At 45.9% G+C, this 19,613-nt stretch overlaps 1 protein-coding gene across 7 annotated transcripts in view; it reads left to right on the top strand.

Annotated features, from left to right (window-relative positions):
* Positions 1 to 17,077: 17,077 nt before the first annotated feature.
* Positions 17,078 to 19,613, top strand: part of KIF16B (kinesin family member 16B) — a 174,183-nt gene continuing 171,647 nt past the window's right edge. For all 7 annotated transcript variants that reach the window (XR_010302825.1, XM_064146165.1, XM_064146166.1 and 4 more), the window contains exon 1: positions 17,078 to 17,343. Coding sequence is in view for 6 of the 7 variants with exons in the window: in XM_064146165.1 (XP_064002235.1) it covers positions 17,297 to 17,343 (47 nt within the window). In the remaining variant the exon portion in view is untranslated. The remainder of the gene's footprint in view (positions 17,344 to 19,613) is intronic.

Raw genomic sequence — 19,613 nt, 5'->3', positions numbered from 1 at the left:
CTTTTTACCAAGAAGAAGGTGATATTTCTTTAAATAATTGTAATACTTCCTATTGGATGTGGGAAGTGGAGTGAATTGAAATACTTAGCAAAATAAGGTGACCTGCCTAGTGGATGAGGGAAGGGCCATGGAGATTGTCTACCTGGACTTTAGTAAAGCTTTTGACACTGTCTCCCACAGCATTCACCTTCAGAAACTCATGGCACAAGGCTTGGACAAATGCACTTAGCACTGGATAAAAAATTGGACGGATGGCCCAACGAGTGGTGGTGAATGGAGTTAAATCTGGCTGGCATTTGGTCATTAGTGGTGTCCCCCAGGGTTCAGTAGGGGGGTCTGTTCTCTTTAGTATCTTTATTGATCAGAGGACTGGATAAGAGGACTGATCAGGTGCATCCTCAGTAAGTTTGCAGATGACACCAAGCTGGGGTGACTGTTGTCAACCTGCTAGGGAGTAGAGAAGCTTTACAGGGGGATCTGGAGAGGTTAGACTGATGGATCATGGTCAGTTGTATGAAGTTCAACCAGGCCAAGTGCCAGGCCCTGCACCTAGCTCACAACAACCCTATAGTAAGCTACAGACTTGGGCATGTGTGATTGGAAAGCTGCAATTTGGAGAGGGACCTGGGGGTATGGGTTGACAGTTGACTGAATGAGAGTCAGCAGTGTGTTCAGGTGGCCAATGAAGCCGATGGCATCCTGGCTTGGATTAGAAACATGGTGCCCAGCAGGAATATGGAAGGGATCATACCTTTGGTGAGGCCACACCTTGAGTATTGTGTTCAGTTCTGGGCCACTCGCTGTAGGGAGGACATTGAACTGCTGGAGTGTGTCCAGAGAAGGGCAGTGAGGCTGATGAAGAACCTGGAGCACCTGGCCTATGAGGAATATCTGAGGGAGCTGGGATTGTCCAGTCTGGAGAAGAGGTGGCTGAGGGGAGACCCCATTGGTCTCTACACCTACCTGAAGGGATGTTGGAGTGAGGAGAGGGCAGCCTCTTCTCCTTGGTGGCAGGTGACAGGACAGGAGGAAATGGTTCAAGCTTCACCAGGGGAAGTTTAGGCTGGATGTTAGGAAATATTTCTTCACAAAGAGGGTTATTAAATGCTGGAATGGTCTCCCTGGGGCAGTGGTGGAGTCACCATCCCTAGGGGTGTTCAAGCAGCAAGTGGACCTGGCACTTAGGGACATGGTTTAGTGTGGACCCTTCAGCGCTGGGTCGAGAGTTGGAGTGGATGGTTTTTGAGCTCTCTTCCCCCGGAATGCAGTCTGTGAGTGTGTGAGAAAGTTGTTCTCATCAGAGTGCTTTTGTGTTGGGGACAGCAGCGCAGAGCGGCGACTGAGTACCCTAATGGTTACAGGGCAGATCAGAAATGGGGTCTGGGCTTTTTTGTTTGCTGTATTCAGCAATGGAAAGGCAGCTGCCCCCTTTCCCCCAAAAAATCATTTCAGCTGTGGCTTTGACAGAGATGATTCTCCCTGTTATGTGCAACATCACAGTGTGCTGCCTTTGACCAGCAACGTCAGATCTGCTAGCGAGACACATGTAAGCAGAAAAGCAGACACTCGGAATGAAGAGCATCTTTTCTAGCACAGTGTGATCATCTGTCTTCACGACAGAGGTTTTTCTCTGGAGAAGCAGTGGCCACTAGAGGGAGAATAGGTAACGTGTATGGGTGTGATGTGCATACTTTTTATTCAGTTAATGGAATCATAGAATCATTAAGGTTGGAAGAGATCTCTAAGATCACTGAGTCCAACCTTCACCCCAACACCACCATGCCCACTAAACCACGTCCCAAAATGCCATGTCTATGTGCTGTTTGACCATCTCCAGGGATGGTGTTTTCACCACTTGATCTGAGTGCACATTCCAGTGAACACTGCTTAATGCCCTTTGTGGATAGTATTAAAAATAAAGAAGTAAATGTTGCAAGTCAAAAGATTACTTAATAATAAACGAGTGGTTTCTTACTAGTAAGAGTTGTTGTCCTGAGGGACCTGGGGGTACTGGTTGACAGCTTGCCCAGGTGGCCAAGAAGGCCAATGGCATCCTGGCCTGTATCAGGAATAGTGTGGCCAGTAGGACCAGGAAATCCTTCTGCCCCTGTACTCAGCACTGGTTAGACCACATCTTGAGTACTGCGTCCAGTTCTGGGCCCCTCATTTAAAGAAAGATGTTGAGGTGCTTGAATGTGTCCAGAGAAGGGCACCAAGACTGGTGAGGGGGCTGGAGCACAGCCCTGTGAGGAGAGGCTGAGGGAGCTGGGGGTGTTCAGCCTGGAGAAGAGGAGGCTCAGGGTAGACCTCATTGGTCTCTACAACTACCTGAAAGGAGGTTGTAACCAGGCAGAAATTGGTTTCTTCTCACAGGCACCGAGTGACAGATCAAGAGGACACAGCCTCAAACTGTGCAAGGGCAGATTTAGGCTGGATGTTAGGAATAAATTCTTCACAGAAAGAGTGATTGCCCACTGGAATGGGCTGCTTGGGGAGGTGGTGGAATCACCATCTCTGGAGGTGTTTAAAAGGAGACTGGATGAGACACTTAGTGCCATGGTTTAATTAATTAGAAGGGTTAGGTGATAGGTTGGATTTGATGGTCCTAGAGGTCTTTTCCAACCTGGTTAATTCTGTGATTCTGTGAAAGCACAAAGGATGAAGTAAAGCTATCAGCTTGCAAGAAAAAAATCTTTCTGAAGGTGTTTACTTTCTTGCTAAATTCTTCCCAAAAAAAAATTTTTTTTTTTTAGACACCACTTCTGGTTTTTTTTGGGTGGGCTGTTGAATGACCTAGTCTGAATATCCCTTTTCTGCTCGTGATCAGTGTATTTTGCATCACTGAACGAAGAGACGCATCTGTGGTCTGTTAGGGGCCATATGTGTGCGTATGTTTCATGGGCTCACATGAGCTTTAGCTCTTTGTGGAGGTTGCTGTGCAGCTGAGGCAAAGCTGGTGGCAATTTGGGAGGGCACACCAACTCTACCCATTCGGTAGCCTTTGAAAAGAGACCAAGTCCTGCAGTTCTTATTCCTTATTCAGGAGAAAGGTGGCCTTTGCATGCAACAGTGAAGCTAATTTTATCTTTTGGACAACAGATCTTCAGGGGAAGGGCAGGGACAGATATAAGCAGTGGGCTTCCTGTGATGTTTCCCTGATGGGCTGAATCCTCCCTTGTCCATGCCATGCACAAACACAGAGCTTGTACTCATTGGTCAGTTACCCTCTTTGCACCAACGCTTCCCATGGGCTCCTACCTTCAGTAAGTGCCCACCTGCCCTCCTCCACCCCAGGCAGCAATCTCTCATCATACCCTGGTTTGTTTGCTGTTTTTCTTGCCATCTCTTTTTCCCCTTGAGATTCTCATCAGGACTCATGCACTGACACGCTGGGTGGTAGACTTGGCTTACTAGAAAGAAAAGTCCTGTTTATTTTCTTGAGCAAAGTATGGGGAAAACAGCTTTCCAGACTGCCTACTTATTTCATTCCAGTCAAGGGGAATCTGTAGATCCTTTGAAGATGTGAGCCCTGCCTTTCAAGTGCCTCCCAAAATAGTTTTCTTATGGATATTACCATATTCAGCAGCTCAGACTTACAGTATCTCTTTCCCTGGGGATTACAGATGAAGCCTGATTTTTTAAGAAGGCTGACCTGTACTCCACTCTGTTTTTTCCACAGATCCTAATCTTAATGTTAAGTACAACAAGATTTCACATAGAAGCAATGTATTAGGACTCAAACATGCTCTATACTAACTCAATAATCTCTTTATTTCTCTCCAAATTTGGCTTATCCAAATCCTTTCAGTGTTTTGTCAAGGAACATTATTCCAAGCATATTTTGTCTGCTTTTCCCTGTAGATACTGATCAGATGTCCCTGAAGTCAGTATAATAATTCTCAATGATTTCCAGCCTTTTACATTTGGCTTTGCACCAATGTATTTTTCCCAGATTTTTCTTATGTTATTCTGAGCATGGCCAGGGCATGCTCCTTGAGAAAGCAGCTGCTTGTGGCTTCAATGGGTGTACTCTTCACTGGGTAAAAAAATGGCTGGATGGTGAGGCCCAGAGAGTGGTGGTGAATAGAGTTACATCCAGTTGACAGCTAGTTACAAGTGGCATTCCCCAGCACTCAGTGCTGGGGCCAGTTCTGTTTAATATCCTTCTCAATGATCTGCACGAGGAGCAATAGTGTACCTTCAGTAAGCTTGCACACCACAGCAAGTTGGGTGGGAGTGTTGATCTGCTTGAGGATAGGAAGGCTCTACAGAGGGACCTGGACAGGCTGAATCAATGAGGCAAGGCCAGTTGTATAGGACAAAGTCAAGTGCTGGGTCCTGCACTTGGCTCACAACAACCCCATTGAATGTTTCAGGCTTGAGGCAGGCTGACTCAAAAGATTGCTGGTAGAAAAGGGTGTGGAAATGTTGTTTGAGAGCTGGCTGAATATGAGCCAGCAGTGTGCCCAGGTGGCCAAGAAGGCCAACAGCATCCTGACCTGTACCAGAAACAGTGTGGCCAGCACTGATCACAGAAGTGATCACCCCACTGTACTCAGCACTGGTGAGGCTACTCCTCGCATGCTGTATTCAGTTTTGGGGCCCTCACTACAAGACAGATATTGAAGTGCTACAGTGGGTCCACTGAGGAGCAACAAAGTTGGTCTGGAGAACAAGTCTTATGAAGAACAGCAGAGGGAACTGAGTTTTTTTAACCTGGAGAAAAGGAGTCTGAGTAGAGACTTTCTTGCTCTCTACAAGTCTGTGAAAGAAGGTTGTACTGAGGTGGAGGTTGGTCTCTTCTCCCAAGTAACAAATGACAGGATGAGAGGAAGAGGCATCAAGTTGTGCCAGAGGGGTTTAGATAGGACTTTAAAAAGATTTCTTCTCCAGAAAAGTTACCAAGCCCTGGAACAGGCTGCCCAGGGAAGTGGTAGAGTCATCAGCCCTAGAGCTATTTAAAAGATGTGTAGACATGGCACTTGGGAACATGGTTTAATTGTGGATCTGGCTGTGTGAGATTAGTGGTTGGACTCAATGATCTTAAAGATCTTTTCCAGCCTAAAGGATTCTATGATTCTACAACACTAATCTATGATTCTGTAACACTTAACCTTCGTTTCCACTGGAAATGCAGTAACTGCTAGAGATTAGGGAATAAACAGAGCATAAAACACACAGCGTCTGCAGCCTCCCAGCTTCCAGCCACATGCAGTTGTTCATTAGCAGGCACCCTAAAACCCACAGTATAAATTGCTCACCAATTCCCACCTTGAACCTACCTAAGCAATGTAAAAGAGACTTTCTGCCACAAGAAGGAATAGGAATAAATTTGGAAATACAAAAAGAAAGGTTATTGTTATTCTTTTCTTGTGTGCCATTACCCAGACCTTTTCTGGCCTCCAAGAATTCTTCTCATGCATTTTCATTTCTTTCACATAACTCATGGCCTCATTTTCCAGCCTGATGTCCTCCATGGTGGAGACCTGAAGGACACTTGGCTGCCTTAAACCTATATACCCTGACAGCAGTCATAGCTGAGCTCCTGGGTTCACCATGCCAGAGAGATGGCCTTCACAGCCATTAACTCTTGCATCAACATCATCTGGTTTGCTTCTCTGGATGCAGAGTGAAGAAGTGGTTCTTCCTGGTAATCTCTTTGGCTCCTCCAGCACCACATCTTGTGGTGTGGCATGGCTAAGGAAGCAAGATGGAAACAGGCAGGTGCTCAGTTTCATGTCTCACAGGAAGATCTTTGCAACCCCAAACCTCCATCTTATTGCCAGTAAAGGTGATAAAAGGGGTCCTGGAGTGAGGAGCGAGTGAGAGCACACTGCCTGTGCAGCATGGAGAAGGAAATGGTAGTGCTGTACACAAGGAATTTCATGCCTTCATGGGTAAAACTACACTGACATACCCAATAACTAACACAGCCTTGAAATACCTGGCTGATGTGTTTTGTAAGTCCCAGGTTGCTGCCAGGAGAACATCTCCAAATGTGGGCCTGCGACAATTCATTAAACGTTATTAGATCTTTTTGCACTTTGCTTGCTTATCAAGCTCTGTTGTATTACCTCTTGGACATAACAGATTGCCTCTCTGTTAATTGAATGGTACACCAGAAAGCAGAGCAAATGAGAGAGCTCAGAGGCTGTCACTGTGCATGGATTGTAAATAAGAACTCAATAGGGAAAAATTATCTGAACATCTCCCTATTATATTTAATAAAGAAACAACAAATTGTTATGTTCTTAGATGGCTGGGGAAAATAATGAGTTGAACAATAAACAATCTCATTTCTCTTTCCAACTGTGCAGAAATTAAATGTCAACTACAAGCACTTATTCTTCATTTTCACTTCTCCGTACCACACTTCTCATCAGGCTCCTTAACTGAAAGTGAAGCAGGAGAGGGAGCAAAACTGACCTCACTTCTAAGAAGCCAATAAGAAGTTTAAAATGGTAGAGTAGACTCTGTGAAACTCGTGAGTGCTCCTCATAATAGCAAAAGTATCAGTGCAGGGCAAACTTGTACTGTGCAAAGCCATCTTCCATTAATACTTTAACTGGCTGTGTTTTCACAGAATTCAAGGTGACAATCATGTGTCAAAGGAGAAAGTTGTTTCTTACAAAATATATACATAAATATAAGCAGTGCATTTGTTTTTCTGCCATTAAAGGCCTTATTTGCTTATTCTCACATTAAGGATGTTTAAAATGCTTTGAAACTAAACGGAGGTGGAAAGCACAGCAAGAGGAAAATCAGCTCAGAGAAGAATTACTTAAGCAATGAGCAGTAAATCAAAGCGGCAGAGTCAGACTGGTGGCTTTGTGGTTCAGTTCTAACCAAACTTCGGCTGAAGCTGTTCTGGGATAATGTGGATCAAGCCTAACACAACTTGAAAATGTTGATGTGTACCCAGAGGTCTGAATCTTTTCTTAATTCCCCCAGATGATCGACTCAAAGGCTATTTACAATCCGTTTCCACTTTCGTGTGTTCCATCAGGTAGTAAGAAATTTCCAGTGTTGATTTTGGTGTTGCCCCATCCTGCCACAGCTGCATCATGGCATCTTCTCAGGTCCCTCCATTGTGTCTGTTTCCCCATCCCAGTGTGAGAGTCAGTATGATTGTAAACCCTTCTGCATGCGCCCTTCTTTGTGGCCCAAATGAAGGTCTGTGCAAGGCAATGCCACTGACAACACACTTGAACTGAACTAGCCATCTCCCTGTATGTTCCATCCAGGAATCTGCATGAGCCCTGCATGTCTGTTGTCTGCACTCAAAACAGGCTCCACATCCACCATCTTCCATACAAACCTTTTGTGATGCAGCCTCTACAGATTTGAGATGGGCACAGAGCTCCCCAAGAAGAGATGGGCAGTGAGAGAGGTTCTCCTTCTTCTTTACTCTGCCCTGGTAAGGCCGCATCTGGAGTACTGTCTGCCCCGTCCCCCCCCCCCCCAGTTCAAGAAGGACATAGAACTGCTTGAGAGAGTCCAGCACAGAGCCACAAAGATGATTAAGGGAATGGAACATCTCTCTTACAAGGAGAGACTGAAGGAGCTGGGGCTTGGAGCTTGGAGGAGACTGAGAGGTGACCTCATTTGTATTTATAAGTATGTAAAGGGTGAGACACAAGAGGCTGGAGCCAGGCTCTGCTTAGTGATGCCCAATGACAGGACAAAGAGCAATGGGTAGAAGTTGAGGCATAGGAAATTTCATGTAAACATGAGGAGGAATTTTTCCCCTGTGAAGGTGACAGAGCACTGGAACAGGCTGCCCAGAGGGGTTGTGAAGTCTCCCTCCCTGGAGATATTCAAAACCCACCTGGTCACGTTCCTGTGTGATCTGGTCTAGGTGAACCTGCTCTGCAGGGGGGTTGTCTGGATAATCTTTTGAGGTCCTTTCCAGCCCCCGACATTTTGTGATTCTGGTTGCCAACCATGACATCCAGCTGCTGCTGAGCTGCTGGCAGTCCTTCTGCTAACTGCAGCAGGAACCGTCACATTCTTGCTTATATTATCACCTCTATAACTGTAAAGGTCAACAAGAGGGCTGAATGCAGATGACGAGGATACTAAGGAAACAGACTCACTACCACTTAGTTTAAGCTGACTTCCAAAATTGTGGAAATCAGAGTACTGGCACACAGCCTGGCACAGCAGTAGTTGCCGCTTCTGTTGCCAAAAGCACTAAGTCCTGCCATGTTTTCTGCAAATATTGCTTCTGCTCCACCCAAGTCACTTCCAGGCATGGTGCTGGCAGTGCCAGCTCCAGGCAGCTCTCCTGGGCTGCCCTCTCTTCTGTACTTCCACCCTGAGCTGCCAGCAGCATCCTGGCAGGTGGACTGGCTTGATACATGTGGCATATCATTGAAGAGAAAATGGCAACTGCAGGAAAGAGCAAAGGGGAAAATACCAAAACCAGGCACTGATGTGAGCTCATTAAAACTCCACAGCTCCCATGATGAACCTCAAGCTGACAGCTTGATGCTTATTTACTTGAAACTTCATGTTCAGATATGCTGGAATTGTGCTAAGTCCATTTAGGAATTCTAGAGAACAAGTCTTAAGATGGGTGGCTGAAAGAACTGGGGTTGTTTAATTTGGGGAAGAGGAAGCTGAAGTGAGACCTCACTGGTCTCTACAACTCCCTGAAAGGTGGTTAGAGTAAGATGGGGGTTGTTCTCTTCTTTGTAGAAGGGGGTAGAACAAGAGAAAGTAGCCTGAAATTGTGCCAGGGCAGGTTTAGGTTGGATATTAGGAAGAATTTCTTTCCTGAAAGAGTGGTCAGGCATTGGAACAGACTGCCCAGGGAGCTGGTGGAGTCAGTGTCCTTAGAAGTGTTCAAGAAATGTCTGGACATGGCATGCTGGGACATGGTTTAGGTTGATGGTTCAACTTGATGGTCTTCGAGTTCTTTTCCAACTGTTAGTTGTATGAATCCATGATTCTAATTCTCCTTCTTTAGTGATGGATGATGATCCATGCATCACTTGGTTTCACTCTTAATGGAGTGAAATGCTTTCTTTTTCAGCCATCACATAGCTGTGCTTGGATCTTCCCCTGGGAAGCTGTACTGAAGTCCTTACAGTTGATGGGGTTGGTGGAGGGGCAGTTGACCACTTGAGAAGTTACCCACAGCAATTGCCTCTGTCTGAATACCCAGGTGAGTTTGAGCTGAATTTGTACAGCCTTGTTTTGTGCAAAGTGGGAATAGATAAAGACCCAAACTTGTCTTGGGAAGAAGCTCAGGAAAGCAAAAGGTGTATACTGATTTAAAGAATGATGTTTTTATACCACAGAGGACTGGAATGGGCAATGCTGTTTATTCCTTGTTATTTTGACAGCTTGGAAAATCAAAGCAGCCCAAGGAGAAGGCTGATTCCCCTAGCTGCAATAAAAGAGTTCACAGCACTCAGTGGTGACAGCAGAAATGACATCCAACTGTGTATGTGTGTCAGCAAGTGTTTTCCCCAAGAATTCCCAGGAGTGGAGAGAAGAATAGCTTCCCTGATGAATCCATCTGTGACAAAGTAATACCTTCTCCCAAATGTTGCCCATGGAGGACTCTCTTAATCCCTTTAGCAGCAAGCATTGAGTTTTCTGCATGAACTTAGTGAATTCTGGTTTGCTAATCAGCACACTGAACCAGGGCTGATAGTGAGCTCTGGACCATCACGGAGTCCTCACAGCATGGAGATCACAGGATCACAGGATAGTAGGGGTTGGAAGGGATCCCCATGGATCATCGAATCCAACCCCCTTGCCAGAGCAGGACCATAGAATCTAACTCAGGTCACACAGGAATGCATCCAGACAGGGCTTGAGTCAGTCCCTGGAGAAGGCAACTCCACAACCTCTCTGGGCAGCCTGTTCCAGTGCTCCATGAGCCTTACAGTAAAGAAGTTCCTCTTCATATTGAGGTGGAACTTCCTGTGCTGTAGTTCATACCCATTGCCCCTTGTCCTATCATAGGGCACAACTGAGAAGAGTTTGTCCCCTCCCTCTTCACCCCCAGCCCTCAGATATTTATAAACATTGATTAGATCCCCTCTAAGTCTTCTTTTCACCAGACCAAACAGCCCCAGGTCCCTCTCAGCCTCTCCTCACAGAGCAGTGCTCCAGTCCCTTCATCATCTTCATAACCCTCCCTGTCCCTCCTGAACTGAGGAGGCCAAAACTGCCAGCTTGTCTTCTGTTGCCTCCATTGTCTACCAAAGGGAAGAGTGTATTAGCAAGCCTAGGTAGAGGTCCTAGTTTGTATCCCCTTCTTGGAAGCATATTTCAAACTTCATTGGGAAAAGAGGATTATAGCAGGTAAGATTTAGCCATTGTCCACGTTGTTAATTCATGTCTGTCCAGGACATTTGCTTATGAACACAAAGAGAGGCAACTGGACATTGTCACAGTGTGCACTAGAAGGGCCTGAATGAAAATTTTTGCACCACTCATTGCTAGTAAAGTCCAGCCTGTCATCTCCTTGGCTTGGGACCTGTTTTGCAATCCCAGGAAATGATGGTATGTGCCTGAAAGCATTTCTGAACAAGCAGATCCACTGTGAGATGTCAATTAGGAGCAAGAAGGAAGTGCAGAAGAAGGTAATTAGTCTCCTTGCCAGCAGGCTGGAGACTTACAGAAGCTCCCACCTCTGAGCAGAAGGATCATTTCTACTGCAGGTGAAACTGTCTTTCCCAAATCTGAGTGAAGGTTAGCAGAGAGGCTGTTTGTGCTAACTTAAAGGAAACCTTGGGAATGCTTTGTTCACCATATCTGAACCATGTGTTTATTGAAGACATACTGAACAAGTAGAGGAGTAGCTGGGGATGAATGTGCTTTGAGTTTGGTTTGGATTTGGGTTTACAAACTTTGCCAGGTGTAAAATATTTAGTACTTAGAAACCAACAGCTGTGTCTGGCAACAGATTCTGAAGGAAAGAAGGCTGAGGTGCTGTTATGGAGGGGTAACTAATTAATGTGAGATGTGATGCAAAAAAAATTATTGTTTATTAGTGTTGGTATTCAAAACCCCTGACTACTAATTTTAATAATAATGAGGTTCTTTGCACAGTCGTGGAAACATTTTACAGAGGAATAATTAGATCTAGAAATAACTAACAAAATTAAAAAACATTAATTGAACTGGCAGAGAAGGTTCTTGTGGTCACTATACCGTTTGTCCACTAGATGGACTCAAGGAGCTCCTTTCTGATTATGGCAGAAGGCACTGGTGAATTACAAGAGGCTTTAAGTATTTACTCACAAAAAATTGCTCCTGACTTGTGGGGCTAGCTACAGCTTTCAGGAAATTCTGTTACTGTCTTCTCAGCTGCTGAGACTTCTGATTCTTCCCAAGGTGCTAGAGAAGAGAGGCAGACTATCTCTGACCTGGTCCTGGCTCTCTGGATGATCTGTGTTTCCCTTCCAGGGATCCTGTTCTTGGCAGGTGTAGGCAGGATGTCTTGCGATGTGCAGTCTTAGCACAATGTCACGCTGGCTATGCAGGCCAATCATGTGGAAGTATTTAGAGCCTGTTCCTGGTAAACTCAAGGCAGGCAGTTTCCAGGCAGTTCAGGATGCAGTAAGGCAGTGAGCAATGGCAGTAGCACTAGCAAGCAGCAAGCAAGCACAAATACAACAGCACAGCACATTGTGTTACCTGCTCATCTCTTTTTATCAATGCAGTCTGAGAGTAATGGGCCTTTAGACAGAGATTAGCCAATTAGAATGGCACTTAGCCAAGCTTGAGCATATTAGGCAAAATCATAGGCTTGATTTACCCAAATTTGGATAAAACATAGGCCTTGCACAAGGCAGGCACAAGCTAAGCATGTGCAGCTTGTTTACCACAGGATGTAAACAAGTCTGGGCAAGCCAGAGTCCTTAGATTTAGTGTCCAAGTTCTTTAGCCTCTTTCACTGTTGCTTCTCCCTGTAGCAGAAGTAAGGAGAGCAGAAGAAAATGTCTGGGCAAGCCAGGACACATATAAGCCTATTTTGGCCTGCTTAGGCCTACCACAACAGGTGCTTGGTGTGGGTGTGTGTACATTTACATAACTTTATATTTGCTTTTTTGTTGTTGTCTACAAACTATTTTTAAAAATATCCCTTTCTCACAGGGTTTGTAGAAGCCAGGTGGAGAACAGAATGTCTTCCCTACAGGCTCAATCCTTCCAACATCCACCCAGCAGCTTAACTACAGAACATAGCCCTAAGAAAGCAGCCTTCTCTCTAGGTCTTCCTCTTGTAAAACTTATTCCTCTCTGAAGTTGTGGTAGAGGTTACATGCAGTGTGCATTGGGTGTGTAATAATTTATTGTGGCAGACTGAAGCCATGAGAAGTTCAAGTAGCAACTCATTGGTAAACTAAAGGTCAGAAGAAGGAGGTGTACCAAGACAGAAATGTGTTAAAGGAGCAAACCTATGCTGCTTATGGATGTACATTAAAAATGGGCCAATAGTACTCATGTTGGATGTGTCTAACTGGAGCAATGCTGAACTGAGTTCTGTTTAGTTTTACCAAGTGGAGTAATGTGCTAGTTTGAAGCAAGCTAGAATGTTTTGGTGAGAAAAAGTAGGATATAGGCTGTGAAAGGAAAACAATGGTGATGTCTACTTCCCTCAGAGTCTCGCTGAGGAGTTTGGGAAGAAGAAATGAAAGCATTAGATAACACTCTTGCCGTTTTCTCTCACTCTTGCTTGGGCTGCTGCCTGAGCAACATCTTACTCCCTAACCTCACCTTCCATTTGGCCTAACCCACTTTGCTTATTAACCTCTTGGCTGAAATTCTATTCTTCTTTAGGACTGGGGTAAGGTAGAGAGGGGCAGGGGGGAAGGTGCAGGGGTGGTTGAGAGCCCCTCCTGGGGACTCAGGTTTCTGGGAGGGGAGTTGTGTTTCTGTATTACCTTTTACCTTGTGTATTTCTGTATGTAACTGTATATACTGTAAATATCTGCTTGTATCTTGTGCTAGCTGTAAACAAATAGCTTCGTTCATATTCCCAGAGCCGGCTGAGTCTAGTCTGGGTATTTCTAAAGTGTGTGTGTGTGTGGGGGGGGGGGGCAGGAAACACCCAAACCATCACAAGTAATTTACCCCACTTTGTTAGTTATAATTTGTGTTGTATTGAATTACAACTCAAGCAGAGCCCAGCCCCTCTCACCCTGCTGCTGAGTCACGCTGCAACCACCCAAGCATTTGATGTCACTTACAGGCCAAGGACTCATCACTAAGCCTAAGCTGCTGGACAAAACCAGGTCTGGGTTTACTCTCTGCAGACTGCCTGCAGCATTCACGTCCTGGCCTGATAAAGGAAATTAATTTATAGAATCATAGAGCTGCTTCTGTTGGAAAATACCTTTAAAAGGAGTACAACCATCAGCCTAAGACCACCATGGTCATTGGTGCTGTGTCTACACTTTTGTTGAACACCTCCAGGGATGGTGACTCCACCACTTCCCTGGGCAGCCTGTTCCAAGGCTTGACTGGTGAAATAGCAAAGCACCAAAAACTGCAGGACAGCAGGTGGGCCTGGAGATGTTTTGCTGCTTCATGCCGGTCATGCTGTGGATGCATTAGATAGTCCTGCACTGGGCACTACAGAAGTGGAAAAGTGTTTTCCATTTCATGGGAGTTTTGTGGAGAAGTTCACTGTATCCTTAAATGGCTGGATGTCTCAGAACACAGCATGAAGAGGTGTACTTACTGAACCAGATGTATTTCTCCAATAGCTTGGCTAATCAGAGAGGGGAAGCACGGTTGAGAGAAGTGAGTAGATGGCCTACAGATTAGGCTGGTTGGCTTTTCTAGGACCCCTAACTCATGCTGAAAATCATTACTTTTTTTTTTTAACCACTGTTAGTTCTTTCATGCTACTATGCATGCATATACATGTCTAGTTTTTCCCTATGCACTTTTAAGGTTATTTTTTTCCCTTCTAATTTGTTTGTGCTATTTGTTCCCCATCAGCTTGTTGCATGTCTCTCAGATCCTCTTTAAAGCTTTCAATATGCTTTAATCAGTTTGTGTGATGCCTTGGCAAGGGTCCCCCGACTGCTTGTTTAGCTGCTGCAGTGTGTTAGCAGCTCCTACGCTCACCAGGATGACCTGGTTTTGGCTGATCTTTAAACAGATGTTGCTCCTTCTCTGATTTTCCAGCACCTCAGTTCTTTCTCTTCTACTGTAACACCTCTATGGTATTACACATATTGAACCTTCCCCTCGTTTTTAGTGCTCCTCTGACCTCTGGTCTGTGATGCTTTGACACTGGTGCCAAAACTTCTCCTGACTCTTTTTCTTTTCCTTAGAGTTTATCTCAGCACCACTGACTCTGGGTCCCCCCCTTGTATCTTTTCTCTGTACTTGTCCTCTCACATTGTTGAAAACCTCAGGAAAAATACACATTAGGAATCCACGACTTTATTTGCCTCCCGAAAGCCTTCAAAACTGTTTTTAATGTCTGACTCTCAGAGCAGAGGTCCCATCTGACTATTGAAAGCCCCGAGTCTCCAACATCCCTGTACACTGTTCCTTCCTCCTCTCATATTAGCAGCACTATATTTTGTCCTCCCTTCTTTAATAAGATGCTGCAGCAGTCAATTTCTAATCCCTTGCTCCAGACCCCTCTTGTTCTCATCCCTCTCCTTCCCTTCTTGAGCAAATTGAACACATAACGGTTTCTTTGTTGCTATAAAAAACATCCCTTGGTCCTGACCTGTCTTGTCAAATGTCACCTCAACTCTTAGATGACTTCATGAGCTAACAGAGACATCACTTTTCTGGCTTTTTTCTTCATCCTCTCCTTTCTTCCTGTGGCATCTCTATTTTACCCTGCTTTTCAACTGTGTTTCCATGTTTGGATTCCACTTTCTCATGGTTTAAGCACACCCAGCTGGCAACAGAGCACCAAACAACTGCACAACTGCTTGCTCACTTCTACCCCACTCTGGTGAGAAGGGAAGGAGAAAATATAGCAAAAGCCTCTAGGGTCAAGATAAAGGACAGGAAGGGCAATCATGGTCACAGGCAAAGGATAGACTTGACTTGGGGAAACTATCAATTTAATTTAAACAACAAAATCATCCCCAGTTTGCAAACTGAATTAGAGTAGGACAGTGAGAACTACAGCTGAGTCTCACAGGGTGTTCCATGCTGTTCCTGCTTCCTTCTCAGGGAATAACTCTCTTACTATGTTGTGGCTTCCCTCCCATGGGACACAGTCCTCCTCAAACATCTCCAACAAGTGTGGGTCTCCTCTGTTGACTACAATCCTCCCAGTGGCAGACTGCTCCAGCACAGACTTCTCTCAGAGTCATGGCCTGGATTTGGGTGCAGCCACTTGCTCCATCATGGGGTCTTTTGTGGGCCACAGGGGAAATTCTGCTCCACCATTGATCTCCATGGGCTGCAAGGGGTCAGCCTGTCATTATACCCTGCTACATAGCTTTGGCACACATGCCCCCTCCATCCTCACTCACCGTAGTATTTGCATTGTTGTCTCTCTTGGGTTCTACTCCTCTCCAAAACAAAGTAAGCCCTCCAAAAGTTTTTTTCCTGCCATAAATATGTTACTGCAGAGGTGCTGTTTGACTCTGCCTTGGAAGCAGAGTACCTTCTTGAAGCCATGCCAGCAGCCACCTCCCTCAATACCAGAACCCTGCCAGACAGAAACCCAACACATATATATCTTCTCTGAATACCTCCAGTAGTCAGTCATCCTCCAGATATTTTCTGTCCTGTCTGTATTCCTCTGACCTTCCTCCTCCATTGCTTGTCAGCTAATGTTTTCACTGTCAGCTCTCATTCCTCATTTCTTCCTCTTTTAGTAGATGAGAGTTTGTCAATAGGAGTTACCACTAAAGATGAAGATGAGACCCTCTTTTGTGTCTTGGCAATTTGATATTCTCAGCTTGTCAAGCCAGTAACGCCTTAATGACTTCAGTACAACTCTGTTTGCACAGTGTCTTAAATGGTGTTTCCATCCTGGGTGTAGCTTCCAGGCACTGACAACTCCTAGCAAAAATAAACATTATTTATGATAATGTTATGTATCCTGCCTTTTTTTGTTATCCTTTTCAGTTACACCATTTGAGTCAGATGTCCTGCTGAAGCCAGTTGCTCTGCAGCACAGGATGTGCCTGGCCAGTGCAGCAGGTATCTCCTCTCATGGCATAAGCACTGCATCTGTTTTCAAGGCTTTCTTAGGGCTTGTCATTACCTAAGCATGGCACCAGGGGTTCTGCACCAGGATGCCCCAGGCTCTGGCTGCCTCTCTGAAATCGGTGAGGATGGCAGTGGTCCCTGCGGGAGCACAGCTGCCAGTTCTGACATAGGTTTGTTGCGAGGTCTCCAGGTCATCATGTGGAATGCATCCCCTGGGATGGGGGCTCACCCGAGCTGTCTCCATTAAACCATGTCCCCAAGTGCCAGGTCCACAGGTTGTTCAGACACCTCCAGGGAGTCCACCACTACCCTGGGCAGACCATTCCAATGTTTGAGAACCCTCTCAGTGAACAAATATTTCCTAACATCCAGCCTAAGCCACCCCAGCTCGGCTTGAAACCTTTTCCTCTAGTCCTGTCACTTACCCTCAAAAAAAGCCTTGCCCCTCCTCACTCCAACCTCCCTTCAGGGAGTTGTAGAGAGCAATGAGGTCTCCCCTCAGCCTTCTCTGCTCTAGACTGAACACCTCAGCTCCCTCAGATGCTCCCCACAGGCCAGGTGCTCCAGGCCCTTCCCTAGCCTTGCTGCCCTTCCCTGGACACACTGCAGCACCTCAGTGACCTTCCTATACTGAGCGGCCTAGAACGGAACACAATACTCAGCACTGTTAGCCACAGCGTTTCTAGTTCAAGCCTGGGTTGCCATTGGCTTTCTTGGCCACCCGGGCACATTGCTGACTCATTTAATTGACTGTCAACCAATGCCCCCAGGCCCCTCTCCAAGTGGCAGCTTTCCAGCCACACACGCCTGAGCCTGCGGCGTACCCGGGGGTTGTTGTGAGCCAGGTGGATGACCTCCATACAATTAGCCTGGGCCCATCGGCCTAGCGCCATCGCTCCCCGCGGCCGGGGGCGGGGCGAACCGCCCGGGAGGAGCAACGCCTTGCTACGTTGTTTGTCCTTGCGCTGCCCCCATAGCCGCCCGCTGAGGTAGACGCACGGCAGTTGCCATAGCGACATGGCCTAGGCCGGGAGGCGGCCTGCGCTCGGCCCCGGGGGGTGAGGCGCGGGTCAGCGGCGAGGGCCGGGCCGAACCGAACCGAACCAGCAGGTGCGGGACCCGGCGGCGATGAGCCATGGCGTCGGTGAAGGTGGCCGTGCGAGTGAGGCCCATGAACCGCAGGTGAGTGCGGCCCGGCGGCGCAGCTGTCCCTGTCTGTTGACAGGCTACGCGTCTCCGGCAGCTGAAGCGCAGCCCTCAAAGTCCCCCGCCGCTTGCAGAGGGTTCCTAAGACCAAGTTTCCCAGCTGTGCAGGCGGCGACAGCCGTTGCCGCCGTGGAGGCTGAGCTTAGCTCGGGGTTTCAGGGCTTTCTTGGTGTTCGGCTGAGTAGCTCCGCTTGGTTTGAGCCACTACAGGGAGTGTTTCTCCGCGTCGGCAGGCTGGGAAGTAGCTCGCCGTTGTGCTGGAAGGTGTGGGGCCTTTTCTGGAAAGTTTAGTCTGACATAGCCTTAAGCACTGATCCTTTTGTAGCGAGGAAAAGTTACTTCGGTGAAGATCGGAAAAGTGTGGAGAGGCAAGGTCCTGCTAGGGGTGTAAAACCGGGCTTCTAAAACGTGAAGGCAAGGTGACTGATCTGGAAACTCCAACCCCTTTAGCCTGCTTGAAAGAGAGATGTTGCTGTGTAGTTAATTTGTAACATAAACCTTCCTGGAGGAGCCACTGAGTTCTGAGCTGGTTGCTTAAGCTTGTGATACAAACCAGCCCCACTTACATAGACAGGATTTTCTCAGATGCTCCCTGAGATGTATCAAGGAACGAAACACTGGTGAAATAAGCGTGCAGTATGCATGCTGCAGTTTTAATGGTGCAAATTAAGAACCACATGTAGAAAACGAGCAACTTCTACTGGCAGTGCTCTTCATCCATTCTTCTGGAGTAATGTAAGGCAGTTGAAAAGTATTTCAAAAGCACAGCGATCAAACTCCCATCCTTTCATTTGCTTGATCTGATTCGAGTACTTAAGAAAACATAGTTTGCCAAGTTTGCACATCAGCTGGTAGGTTGTTTTTCAGTGTGGGAGAAATAAACCTTATGAAAATAAAGTCGATGAAAGGAGGAAGGTGAAAATATCACATGTTGGTTTGAAACAGTTGAGGCAATTTGATGGAGGTGAGTGGCTAGAGATCAGGATTGGTGAGTAATCACATCCTCCTGCTTCTCTCACTCCCCAGAGCTTAACATATGGTTCTTACAGATTTTTTAAATTATTCTATATACATACACTTCACTTTTCCTTTGAGGAGCTCTGATACCAAGTAAAATAGCTCTTTAAAATATTGGTAGGAGTTGTTATTTGTAGTGTTTTGGTAGCACAAAGAAGTCTTGCAGACAAGGATCATGATCTACTACGAGACAGACGAGAGAGTGGAAATGGGAAACATAAGGCAGAGGAGAATAGGACTGCTGATTGTGTCACACAGCAAAAGCACCAACTGATAAAGTGTTGTGGCAAAAGACTTTTACAGACATTGACTCTGGGGCTTGTATCTAGAATGCCCATGAAAAGACAACTTGGATGGGGTCGGATCAAAGCACACGTGTTGGAAATGTTGATACAATGGAAAAGAAAGAGCCTAAGAGCAGGGCAGACTTTGCATGATCAACCTTGTCTTTGGCACAGCATGCTGAGTGGCACCAAAAAACAGGTCAATTATGGAAATGTGCAAACTGTGAAGAGCTTTCCAGATGGAATGGTTTATGAGGTAGTGCCTGATGTTCATACAACTTTATCAGGAAGCTGGATTCAGTATAGTGGGATGTCACCTCTAAGTCTTGATGGTTTTCAGAGGCACAATTGGTGTTGGGTGTAGCACCGGGCACTGCAGCCCAGGAACGGTGCTGGGCTGGTGCTCCTCTCCTTCAGACACTGTTGGACTTTGTATTAAATTTTATTGTAAAACTGCAGTGTTGTATGCCCCTTTAAAGGAACTTCCCAATTGGATTTTCATTCTACAGCACTTCTTTTTAAAATCTTTAACATGGTACTGTACAGAGTTATATTTAATTTCATGTGTGTCTCTAAATTTACTTTGGTTGTTCACATCTTAATCATACAATGCAGCTTGTTTCATGAGTCATTTTTAATTAGAGAAGACAGAGTTAATGAATGGTTATTGGTAAGCCTCCTGCATTATGAAGCAGTTGCACTGTGTGGTGTCATAGCACTGCTAATTGTGTAATAAGTCATGAGCATGGATCTTGGAATGAATCATGTGATAGGGGGCTGTTGTGTAAGGATTACTTGCTGTTCTCCAGTAATGAGATGGTAAACTTTAGTGTTTTTTCATCCCCCCTTCAGCTGTGATTTATTTTGAGTCTTTCTGTTCTCTGAATTTACCTGGAAGGATTTAGTTCATTTCAGGGCTATTGTGAAAGTTCTTAAAGTAGTTAA

Source organism: Pogoniulus pusillus, chromosome 7 (assembly GCF_015220805.1).
Source record: "Pogoniulus pusillus isolate bPogPus1 chromosome 7, bPogPus1.pri, whole genome shotgun sequence".
NCBI lineage: Eukaryota > Metazoa > Chordata > Aves > Piciformes > Lybiidae > Pogoniulus > Pogoniulus pusillus.
This window is presented reverse-complemented; position numbering and strand designations above follow the sequence as displayed.